General features: G+C 45.9%; 1 protein-coding gene across 4 annotated transcripts in view; it reads right to left on the bottom strand.

Annotated features, from left to right (window-relative positions):
- Nucleotides 1–7602: 7602 nt before the first annotated feature.
- Nucleotides 7603–13001, bottom strand: part of cacna2d1a (calcium channel, voltage-dependent, alpha 2/delta subunit 1a) — a 43327-nt gene continuing 37928 nt past the window's right edge. For 2 of the 4 annotated variants that reach the window (XM_057021938.1, XM_057021940.1), the window contains exons 37-39: nt 12707–12789; nt 12227–12315; nt 7603–11373 (exon numbers count right to left, since the gene is read on the bottom strand). In XM_057021938.1, the coding sequence (XP_056877918.1) occupies nt 11337–11373; nt 12227–12315; nt 12707–12789 (209 nt within the window). In that variant the 3' untranslated portion in view covers nt 7603–11336. The remainder of the gene's footprint in view (nt 11374–12226; nt 12316–12706; nt 12790–13001) is intronic. The other 2 variants (XM_057021939.1, XM_057021941.1) reach the window with 1 other exon arrangement.

Raw genomic sequence — 13001 nt, 5'->3', positions numbered from 1 at the left:
TCCAATGAATCAAGGCATTGGGGGCTTTGCTCTCTCTGTTGTGTGTTATGTCCACTTCTAATGGCCAGCAGATGTGGGGTATTTCACAAGTGTGGCTTTCGGAAAACATTCCCGCACATAAATCCAATTAGGTGGGACCCTGCACACGAGTTAGCTACAGAGCAAGACCGTCCAAAAGGGCCACAGACACACTTATATAATCAGATTTCTTGCAGCAGGTAGAGGAAGATGTAGCCCCGGTAATGGCTAAAGACGTTCTAAGCTTAAGTAAACTAATGTTCTAATTCAGGATTTGGGCTATTTGGGTTTGTCTGGTTTTGATGTTGAAGTGGGTGATCGACTCTGACAGCTCAGTGTTTGCTTTCGGGGTTTTCTTGACACAGGTGGTCCGCCAACCACACTTAAATGGCCAAAAGATTCATGGGACACGGGCGCATGCTAACTTTTTAGCATTAAATGAAAAGGATCCTTCTCGTGTCAAATAATGCAGCTCAGGTATCCACACTCTAACTCTGTGCCAAAATATAACGCCCTCCAGCCAGACACGCAGGCTACAAAGCATTCAGGTTTTGGGAGTGATGGGTTGAGCAAAAAAACAATGCTTTACCAAAATAATGATGCACGTCTCTTCTCAGAGAGGAGACTGGTAGCCAGATGAACTCTGGCTGGAATCCCTGAGTCCATTTTCAAGGATGAGGTAAGCGTCCTCAGTGCCTTTGGTATGAAATCTAATAAATGAAATCACAGGTGTTAAATCCAACAGTTTGTCATCAAGGGGCATATTTATGGCCAGCGGTTTCTCTCTCACTCCGTTTGTGCCCAGCGGCGGTGCCACTGTATCGGAGAAGCTGCCGAGCCACTTTCAGTTCAAGGACTACGGCGCTCCTCCAGTGAGTGAGATTTAATCTCGTTAAGTATCAGAGGATCCTTCCATCTGGGGAGGGATTTAAGACACGCTGGCTGCCGTCTCAAGGATTATGAAGAACTCAACAGGTTTCTCCGGAGATTACCCAGGGAAAAACACTCCCTCCACACCCACAGAATCCATGAATTTGAGGGGGAGGGGGGGCGATTATTGAGTTGTCATTATTGATTTATTGAGAACAATTAATTGCAAACCTGTAATTAATTACCTTATCTTTTTAACCAAGCCTTAGGTTGTAGGTTTAAGGTCCGATTAGCTGTACATTCTACATGGATTATAAATTAGTCAACAGATTAAATTTCAGCATTAATTAATTGTGAAATCATGCTTAAACACCACGGGTTATCTGCATTTGGCCTGTCTTCTGTGGTCTGTCCGATTGTCTGATTTACCTCAGCCTTTTGGGAGGACAGTCCCATCTTCCCATCTCTGACGCCAGAGGACAGGACAACCTTTGATAGTTACCAGTTGTCTTGGCAGCAGAAGCAGAAATGTCTGTCACCCTCTGCACTCTCCGGGATGCAGACTGTGATAAATCTGCTGTGCACACTCAGGGCAAGCCAGCTCATGAAAGAGACATCCCACGTTGTCTTTGCCTTTGGGCCCAATAACCCGCTAATACATTTTTAGGAAACAAAAAGTCCTCATTTGATAAAACTGGGTCTCCAACGTCCTCTCATCAGCCTCCGTGTCTGGATCGAGAACCGTCGTTCGGAGTGTGGCGGCCGCCGCGTGCTTGTCTGGCACCTCATTCACTGCTAACTGGCTCCACGTGTGAGTGTGAATGGACTGATCCAGATACGCCACAACCACGCAAACACAAGGTCCATGTATGGAAACATAAATGCACACCTCGCCACACGCCATTGACACACACACGTGCACACACGGCATGTAATCCCCTGACTTTAGTGGCACCGAGGGAGCACGGTGTTCCTGTGTGGCTTTATTAACTGGGGTGCGGCTGGGGTGAGATGGTAGACCCAAGGATGGATGGATTGGGGAGAAGGCAGTATAATAGGACGCGGGGGGAGTCCAACCAGGTGCTAATAGATTTCCTGCAGCTTTGAAAGGTTTGCTCGCGCTGGTCCCCTGGAATGGAGTCAGGTTTCATCTGTGGCAAATTACCCAGACCGAGGATTGACCTCCCTTCAACACAAACCCCAGACACACGCCCGCGACACACACGCTGACACACACTTACCAAGTGGGACTGACCTGCACACACACACACACACACACACAGCTTCACAACCGAATCACCGATCTTGCCAGTTAGATACCATCAGGGTATTTTCATTACACAAGTTTGATGTAATCTGTCGACTTGAATCGAACCAAGTTTACATGAAAAGTGAAAAAGACTAACTTGAAAAGCTCCAAGTCGGTTTATAACACATTTTCTGCACACTGAGCAGATTTGGTCGCCACCGAATTCTGTTGCCACCAAATTGGAGCATCTGAAGTACCCCCAGCAGGGTACCTTAGGCCTAAAGAGCAGGTATTAGAGTGTTCTTCACACTCAGTAGATTCCCCATTTGAAGAGCTTCCACGGCTAAAGATCCAGTGTGCACTCTAATCCCGTCTTTACGCACATTTGCACTTACTCAGCATCTAATTGCCCATGTGCCCACCCAAGCTCAGGCGCAGTTATACCCAACACCAACACTTTGATAGCAGGTGACGTGCGCGCTCGTCTGCTTGTAAATGGTAGTTTCTGCATTGTAGCGTGAGTGTTTATAGCTTATCTTATTTACGGAGCCTAGTTTGTGTTTTGGCGTTGTTGAGTCACGGGTAGCGGGGTTTAGCGTGCCTTTGATGGGATCCCTGGTTTACACACTCAGAGTGATTAAGGTGGACAAAGTGCTGACGTGCTGATCAGACATCTGGAGCTCTCAGCTGAGGAAATAAGTCACTCACTCCCAACAGAATTAGAGTTCCTGTGATACAGGTTGTAATTAGCTGGAGTCTGCTTTATCTTGCATGTAATTCTCCCTGTAAAACCACTCATGCTACAATAATGGTTTGTCTGGGGAGTGACTCAGTTTGTGACTGAAAGTGAATCTTCTGTCTGACGGTCGGTGCAGCGACGAGTCGGAGTGAAAAATCCGCCTGCCTGTAGTGTCCAGATGCTGATAATTGCTCCTATCAGCAGACGGATGACTAGTCCGGCGAGCATTTCCTTGTCAACACATGAACCAACAAAAGAATTAATGTTCCTTTTACAGGTCCAGTGTGTAAAAGGTTTCATAATCTATAGTCAGAACATGAGTAAAATATACCCAGACATGCTTTTTCAATTGGATAACAAACTCAACGTACTATTTTTTTGATTTAGGGGGTTGGGGTTTTATAAAAATCGAGTGGACAACGGTGTTGAAAGCAGAGCCAGTATGGAACATCTGGACTGAGAAGACTCGTAGATGCGTCCATCTTTGCTCCCCTTCGGAGCTCTCAAAGAAGCATTTCTACTGACAATTTGCATTCTGGCGAATTTTGTGGTCCTAATTTTTGAAGAGTTTAATATAGAATAAAGTACTGATATTGCTGACAGTCTCATTTCCAAAGTGGTGCGGATAAGTTCCCGAATGTTTGCCCGGCGTCATTTAGCAGGAAAGTTTTGACAGCCTGTTTTTTTTCCCACCTCAGGTCTGCCTGCAGATCTCTGTAAGTGCTCCTCTGTTTTCTCTTCTCCCCCCACCCCACCTCCTCCCGTCCCCTGAGATAAGAACAGCTCATTTCCAGTCAAGGACGGCTGGTACAAAAACTGTGGGTGATGCCGGTGATTCGAAAACCACAACAGAATCCCCATGAGTTGGTCTCCACCCGGAGCCGTAAGGGAGGGCGTCCAAACCCGGGCCGTCCGTCTCCCCAATACAGCCCCAGCGTCAGCCTTGTCTTCACCTTCTCCGGCGGCACAGAAATAGAAAAACACGAAACACCGGCGCTACCAGACTGCAGCAATTACAAGCAAAGGAGTGAGCAGCGGATGAGTCACAAAGCAGTAGTGGTGAGGCAGACGCAGGTGAAAGAAATTTGGAAATACAAAGAAAAAGGCCGAGGCCAACTGTACAAACGTCTGATTTTCATAAGCGGGGTTTTTTGTCCGGGACTTTCATGTGGCTCTGTTTGTTCAAGTCTATTTGCGTAATTTCTTGCGTTAATTTCCAGCGGATGTGTTCCGCTGGGTCGCTGTTTACGCAGAAAAACCGACCAGGGCCAGGGCAATTACGTAATAACGCACACTGTCAACATCATTTGCATGTGTTTGCTCCTAATTTCAGGTCATACGAGGACCGCCTTGTCCCAGTTCCTGCCGATTGCCACGGCGACGGCATGATCGCTTGAGACGGCCTGTGTGGCCTCGCACATGAGTTTGCTTGAAGTGGATCCCAGACCCGCTGCTTTGAGATGGCCCCAGGAGGTGCTCTGCTGGGTTACACCTGGTTTTCTAAACAGCTGTCACACTGATCCAAATGTCATGGGAAGGCTGGTGTCCGTCGCTGTGGCCTCACAACTAAAGAAGATTTGCATGACTTTTGTTTTGATGGCCGAATTCAACAATTCCCAGTGTGCACAACGGGTCAGGCAGGTGGTGGGAGCAACGCCCACATCGATGGCAGGACCTTGGGTCGCCCAGAAGAACCCTCTCCTTATTTAGTCATCTGTTGGATCAGACCCCCTGAACCCGATTTCTTGCACCACTTTTGATAGATTCCAACCACTTTAGATAATGAAGTGCAGTTTGGGGGATGTTCTGAGCTGGTTGTGTCCTTTCAAACTCTTAATTGCTTCCGACATTAATTTTAGGGACAGAATGTCCATTTGTTGCCCAGCGTATCCCATGAAGAAAGACCTACCCGTGATCGTGTCACGACAGTGGGCCTCGCTTCCTCACCACACACCACCACCAGAGGGAGTTCCGGAGCGATGGCCTCACTTAAGAGGCGCCCTCACGTCATTCTTCCTCCTTTATTTCAAACATACCGAAACTCTTGTGATGATAAAAGCAAATGCGATAACCTGATTTATATCAGTATTTTATGCGAAACATACTGAAATCAAAGGTTTATTTTATGCTTTCTGGAGCTGCTTAGCATCCATGATGAAAGAATTCCATACTTTTAGCGCAATCTCCTTCATCGTAATCTAATATCTAAAAAAAACATCGGCGCAAGGAGTAGCGTACAATGCAATGTGTCCCTCAGGGTACGTGCTTATGAAGAATAGAGGCACAGTGCATCTATCTTGCTCTTTGGAGGTCACAGGGGGCCAAAAAACTAGGGCCAGTCAATCACCGGGAGAAGTGCCCAGACGGCACATTTGTCCTGACGTATGGCGGTGCTGACTATGGCACCACCAACAGAGGTAAAAACAGAGGTATGATAAACATCACCGTCCCAGTTTCCCCTGAAATGTCCAACTCAGGATCACAAGACGTCTGCTGAAGAGGTTCTGACTGGCTGTTTGGGTCCAGGTCAAACAAGTGCCTCCATGAGGTGTTTGAAATTTAAATAAAAGAGCTCAAGTGTCATTTGGGACCCAGGTGATTAAAGCAAAGAGGCAGAGAGGCGACCTTTAAAATTACACAGAGGAGGAAAATGACAGGCAGCGCGAAGGCAAAGACCTCCACAGCCCCTCGGTGGTCTGATCTCCTCGCTTTGTTGTCAGCAAAGGTTAAGGCGCTCCGTTCCTGCCAGCCCAAAGCCTCAAATTTATTGTTGAAGATTTATTGCGGGTCATTTCACCGCTTGGTTTGGCTGAAATCATGAAATCGTGTTGGCCCAAGAGGATAAATCAACACAAAATCAGTTAAAATGTCTCTGATATCTTAACAAGTCAAGTTGTTTGACAAAATAATGAGTGTGTTTCTGTCTGCCTTGACCTTTTATCTTATATTATTCCTGTTCGTTTCTTTAAATAGTGACTTAATCTCACTTTATAGCAATATAAATAACTCACTACCTGAAATTTTAAAGCCAGTGCTTCCAAATAATCCCGAAACTATTAGCGTAGCACCCCAAATTCATCATTATAAATATAAGACGATAAGAACATAAAGTATCTTGACATATTTATAAACTTCTCCAAACACCTAACTATAAAAGCAATGACAACCCTTCAATATTTCGACTGCGAAACTCAAACAAAGAGGGAACAAATCTTCAAACTCTTGCAAACTTGACCTTTAAGTCAAAAGTGAGTCAGAAATCCTTCCTTCGTGGTTGTTTGGACGTGCATAAGACGCTTTTAATGACGCTACATCTAAACACTGAATGACTTTTTGGGAAAATATTGCAGATGTTTGTCATTTTTCTGAGACCATAAGCCGTTAGCGGGAGCTCATTCCCGGACGGTGCGTCGGAACCCACGCTGGAGCGGGTGTTAGCGTTAGCAGAGGGGGTAAGGAGAAGAGTTACGTGAGCATTCCTGCTGTGGAGCCTCTTTTAATTTAAAAAGTTCACCTGAAACACTCACCCCAGTGCAGGAATGACATGTGACACCATCTCCGCATTCTTCAAACTCCCACTTCTGGAAAAACAAATCTGCCGGTGTAATGAGACTGATAATACTCACAAAAGCAATGACTTACATAATAAACTTTTCAGTTTTTTACTCCGGGACGTTTACTTGAAGAACTTCGGGTAAGATATCAATCAGTGACACAAGTCCAAAGACTTAAGATAACAATCAAAAACACAACAGGAGTGACCCCACAGTGTAAATAGAGTGTGCGCTAGCCCGCTGCCAGACGTGAAATCCAGAGCAGACAGCAGGAAGTCCGCAGTGTAATGTTGACATGGCAACTCATCCATGACAGAAAAGGAATAACACTTGTGGAAAGGAAGTCCGAAAAAGAGAGGGCACTGTCAGCTTTTTTTTTCCTTTTTAAGATGACAATAAATCTTTTTTACCGTAGGAATGGAAATGCCATAAAAACAGAGAAAACAGGGAAATATGCTAAGATAATGAGGTTTTTCCTCTAAATCAGATGTATTTAAACATTTTGCAACTTCATTGGTTTTTTGAATATTGATCTTTTCCTTCTGGGGTGGTAGGTAGCCCTCTAGCATCACGGCTAGTTCCAGAAATGTTGTGAATACATGAAGAAGTAAGCTACACCTTCCTAAACTCTGCCTGTAGGCGATGGAGCTCGCAGTTTAGCGGATAGTACGTGGGTTTTTTTTTAACATTTGTAATAGCAAAACGAGCCTGCAGTTTGTCTTCGGTAGCGTTCGGGGACTCGTGGCTGCGAGAGTCTGGCCTGGATCGCAGCTGGTTTTAGGTTCGGGTGTGAATCGCAGCGCGCTAACGTGGACGTCATTTGCCAGTGGATGGAGAGGGAAAGCAGGAATTACCACAAATTTACGAGCAGAGAACATTGCTGCGTCGCTGTTAATGGACGCTGTCCCCGAGCCAAATCCAACGTTGTGGAGAGATGAGGCCGGACCCTCGTCTCCACCATTCCTGGACAGTGTTGGCTTTGGCCCGGTGTCAGGTTCTCTTACTGGCGAGACACTGGGAGAGCAGTCTTGGGGTGCTTCTTCCCATTTCTCACACACATTTGGATGGGAAATGTGTGCTGGCAGCATGACAAGAGTTTGGAAGAGAAATCGGATTTGTTGTAGAAAAAAAAACAACAGGCATTTTTGCAAAGAGTCTGGCAACGTCCCGCATATTAATCATAAACTTTTATTCTGAATATAACTTATTTGCACATGAAGAAACACAGTTTTTCCCCTCCAGCATTAAAAACATCGATCGGTTTTGTACATCTTTTTTTTTCTTCTTTTTTTTATTTTTATTTTTTTACACGACAGATTCTGGTGAGTCAAATTCCATTTAAAGCACGACTGATGGACAACAACGTTCGCCGAAGTCGCCGTTGGAGCGGACATCAGCCCGCTTTAGAGGGCGGAGAAAGTCTGACTGACAGGCCTGCCAGAAGAAAACGCACAGAATATCCTCCAGAATAAAACCATCCACACGGAGAGCATCAGCAGGACCGAAAACACTTCATATCACATCGAGAGAGAGAGAGAGAGACTCCTGAGAGGACAGCATCTGATAGCGGCACTTCAGAGAACGTCTGAGGGACTGTGATTGAAAGCCAGTTGAAGGACAAGCGCTTTTGCGTCTTTCATAAGAGCTAGCAGCTTAGAGGCATCGCCATGGTAACTGACATCACTGGAAACAATCCAAGGGTTCAGCTCGGTTAGCATCCTTCAAAAATCTATAACCTGCACAAAGTTTGTGTTACTTTGTGTTGTAGCGTGAAGAAACGGCACCACTGATGGTGGATAAAGATGGAGGTCTGTGTACTTGTTTTTATCCGATTAGCTTTTAGCACAATGACAATAGCCTTTTTTCAATATGGAGCACTCAAACATGGACTCCTGGTATGTAATTGGTCTGTACTTTGAAGACAAGAAATGCATTCTGGGATGTCTAGTCCACCCAAATCCTGTCAGATGTAAACTCGATAAAATGGGCGGAGCAGGTACTCACCCAGGCACTTGTAGCTTCCTTGGCATTAGCCGTGATAGCCGTAGCACCTGTCTTGGAAATGTTTAAGTAGCCAAAGTATTTTGGTCTGCCTAACAAAATGGTCTAAATTTGAAAAACACCTCTCGAGATAAATAACTTTTGACTTTAACAAATGCATGTGGGCAGTTTTATAAGTTATCTGAAGTCAGGAAAATGACGTACAATCATTCCGATTGATCTAAAGTGAACGTTAGCTTCAAATGTCAAACACAAGCTGGCTATGCCAGTGATGAGGACACATCCGTCTGTCAGTGGGCCTTGCATTGAGCTACATGCCAACTGGCAACTTTGACTAAGATTAAGGCGTGTTTAGCATTGTTTTCTTTTGGCGTCAAACCCAAAGACAGTAGCTTTAGCAATATAAACTGTTACGGTCCTTCGCAAACAAGGATCAATCAGGAAAATCGGAGCATTAAAATCAAATCAGTTCCCATTTCCTGGCGAACTCAGACCAGTGTGGAGCCAGATGCTGTCACCCCAGGAGAAAGGCAGTAATAGCTGATCATACCTTATCTTATCATGGAACAAACACCAGACACCCGGAATATTCTGCTTCCCAGCATTTCACACAAAAGCAGGAGCACACTGGAGATGGTTTTCTATCCAATTACCAGCCACGACCATGCAGCACAAGGAAACACTCTACAAGACCTACATGTTGCCATGGTAAATTGCATAAATGTTGTATTATGATATTAATAATAGGCTTCTCCGGCATAGAGGGAGAGGGTCCTATATGGCACTTGATATTCTTGATTATTAGTAAATGAGGAGCATCAATACCCTTATTTTCACCGCAGTTTCCCCAGCTTTAGGATTAAAAAAGGGCACCTCAGATTTTGAGTTACAGTGGTGAAGGACAAAATGACGCAGAATTCGGGAACGTTCGTAGCTTCCAGTCAGACACGATTAAGTACGATGTCTTCTGATCATCAAAAAGATCCCGTAGAAAGGGAGAGGCGGTGATAATGTGGCGATTTTTGCAGGTTCACAAACGAGTCTGAGGGAAAACTCGGAGTATCGCTGATCCGTGACGCTATTGCACAACCCGCGAGTGTCTGTTCTGGACAGAGCGAATTACGGTTGATTTGTGGGATTATTTGTGCTGGCTAGAGTCACGCTTAGCTTTCCAACTGTTTGCCTAACAAACGCTGGCGTAATTAACCCAGTTTGGAGATGTCGTGGAGTCAGTGGCCCATCTCAGATTCTCTGTGTCTCTATTTAGCGCCACATTTCCTCTAAACACCACAGTTGGGCTCAGTACGGTAGGGCATGCTTTCATATGCCTTTTCAAACTCTATATTTTGGAAAGGGTACCAAAATTGCAAACCTATACTGTCTACCACTATTTGGCACTTTTCCTTGGAAGTACCAAGAAAGGGGTAAGATCCTGGCCAATACTGCTAAACTGCGGTACCGGATGCTAAAATCCCACCTTGTTCTGCTGAACGTCACAGAGCAGGGACCTTACCCTCCAATACAGCTAAACTAGAGCAGCTTACCACTACCAGGCAGAGGCTTGACTTCCATACCAAATAGGACCTACCCAGTTTAGCTGTACTGATCCGGAAAGTACAGACTTTTATGCAGTTTCTGATCACGACAGGATCTTATCATCTGGTACGGCTTCAGTTGTACCGGACAGGACCAGCCGATATGGCTAAACGCAGCGCAGTGTAATCGTTGGGGGCAGAATCTCGCCATCTAGTACGGCAGTTTAGCTTCACCAAAGCAGATCTCACCAGGCAATGTGGCTGAACACCGTTTAGTTGTCTCAGATAGGATCTTGCCAGATCGGGTAATGCTAAACGGGGCTGTAGTGTACAAACCTAGTTGTGCTGGACAGATGACAGAAACTCCAGACCTTTCACAGTATCGTGTTCTTCGGTATCATGTTGCGCTACTATCGACGCGACGCGCCGTTTCCAACCGTATCCTCCCGGGCTGAACCATCCTGCTTAGTGGAAATACTGTTTCTCTGCATCTAATCTATCAAACTATAAACAAACCCGCCCACGTTCGATGCTACGTCATATACGTACGATAATTCACGGAGAAGGCACGCCAAATAAAAGAGGATAGACAGACGGGGGGAGTGAAACACAGCAGTCGCCATGGTGATTACAGTGAATTCTCTTGGGAGGCATCGTACCAGGGTATGATGAACAACACAGCTGTTCCAGCACAGGTGAGAACATTTACAGAATGATAAACGCGCTTTAGTGGTGGCAACAAAACAAACAGTAGCATTAGCACGTTAAAAAAAAAGAGCTAAAGGGATTATCTGAGCAACACGTGGCACTAAACAGCCCGTCCAACGACCCTGATTGGTTATTACCCTCTATGGCATCGGAGAAATCCAGGTGAGTGTTCAGAGCAGCCAATCAGCTGCAGAGTTGGAGAAGACGTCGCGGTGAAGAACCTGGAGAGGTCGGCTTGTGTCCATCATCGTGAAAGAGGCGGAAATAAAGACGGGTAAAAACAAAAAATGCTGATCTGAAGGTTTGGGCTCCTGTCGGAGGTTTTTTGGCAACTGTTTCGGCAATTTTAGGTCAATTCTCAAAACAACAAACCGCTAACGCTAACGGGCCACTCCAGCTCCGTTCAACACCAATTGGGCAGTCCTTCAAAAATGAGGATTTGGGGAAGAAAAATGGCCGCAGGTCGAGTTCTCAGAGGGTTTGTTTCACGACACAGCTTTCACCAATTCTGGTCGCCGTTGTTGGGGAGGGTGAGAGAAAGAAAAGGATGGGGGGGTGTGACGGGGCGTTCAAAGGTCACGACAACATGGCGTGATGTCTGGAGCCCGTCAGAACCCAGAATAGCGCCAACTGAAGGGCCACCATCAGCCAACAAGAGGGGCTCAGGCCGGACGCTCCGCCACAGTCAGGGTCGTCCTCCTGGGGGCGGGCGGAGAAATATAAAGTTAGCGAGTGTGGTGGCCATAAGAATCAACAAACACTAAATAAATAAGTGTCAACATGACAAAACACAAAGAAGCTAAGCAGCTAAACGGTAGAATGGCAGAAGGAAACTGTAATTTCTCACACATTTAACTGGAGAGAGATTAACAATAGCAATTGTTTGTCTGCAAAACTTTAGATTTATGTTTAAAAAGAGTTCCTTTTAACTTATGAGCTCCTTAGTATGAATATATGCTAGTCACTAAAGCTAATGAGCCTCTGGCACCCTCGTTTGTTCAGGGTGGCTGCTAACTAAGTAATATAATTATTTAAGTCATTTTATGATTTCATTAGTTTCATGTCATGTACTTTGAACATGAGAGTTTTTCTATTTTATGCTGAAATTGCCATAAAAAAAAAGAATTTTCAGTTTAATAACTGTGCCATGTGTTGGGAAAGTTGCCCAAACAAAGCAATTTGATGGGAACTCCTTCAAATCTATATTAAGATTGATGAATTCTCTCACCGTCCGCATGCTAAACAAAGATATAGACTTTATCTCTTTCCTTCAGAACCAAAAAAACAACAGCAGCGGTGATGAGGTGTCGGACTGGTGGCGACCGCCTGAGGCGGCGGTGGCGGGACAGGACGCAAACAAGCAGGTGAGATGGCGAAAAGAAACAGAAAGAGTGGCAGCAGACGGGGCGAAGACGGATGGTGGCGGAGGGCCAGCGGGCAGACAGATAAGGGGACGAGGCATGAAGGGGTGGAAGGAACAGACAGACGGACGAGTGACGGAGACGGAGGTCACGTTAATGATGGAGTTCAGAGCGAGTGTTACGGGACTGACCCGAGACAGCACATGAACAGTGGCAGCAGTAACATGAGCAGAGAGGCAGCCAATGAGGAGCCTGCGCTCTGCCGGCACATGGCCTCATCCTAACCATCAACAGCCAATCACAGAGCAGGAAACAGGAAAGAGAGAGAGAGAGAGAGAGAGAGATAAGGAATCATGCAGAAAATAAGGTCCAGGTAGGGAGCAAGGAGTTAGGAAGCAGAGAAGGCAAGAAAATTAGTTCAAGTAGTACAAGACAGATGCAGTCAAGAACAATGTGTGTGTGTGTGTGTGTGTGTGTGTGTGTGTGTGTGTGTGTGTGTGTGATCGGGAGCTCAGCAGCTTTGATGCTGTCGGTACGAGTGAGTATGTGAGGTCAGGCCTGGGATGTGAATCGGCAAAACTTGAGGAAAATCGTCCAATTTAGCGTTTTAGCATGTGTTAGCCTGTCGTCGTGGAAACGATAAGCACGCGAGCAACAGCACAACGACTTACGTTCTCCGTGCTGTCAAAGCAGATGTCAGGACCCTTCCTGTAGCGAGGGCTGCGAGCCACCTCGCAGGGATCCGGACCATCAGCTGGAGGAGGCAAGTCAGGAAAATGACGCAATTCCGAAACGCTTCTGCTTTCGCGCGCTAATTTTCACTCGCCACTTTCCCCACAGGACAAGTCTAAAAACAACAATGTGAGTAATGGAGGGAATTAGCAATGATATATGACTTAGCAAATCATGCGATTAGCGCGCCGCTGAGGCGAGTCTGCAACGACTGCGGCCGCCTCGCCTCATTTG

Source organism: Takifugu flavidus, chromosome 22, assembly GCF_003711565.1.
Source record: "Takifugu flavidus isolate HTHZ2018 chromosome 22, ASM371156v2, whole genome shotgun sequence".
In the NCBI taxonomy this organism is placed as follows: domain Eukaryota; kingdom Metazoa; phylum Chordata; class Actinopteri; order Tetraodontiformes; family Tetraodontidae; genus Takifugu; species Takifugu flavidus.
Note: the sequence above shows the minus strand (reverse complement) of the source record. Positions and strands in the feature narration are given on the sequence as shown.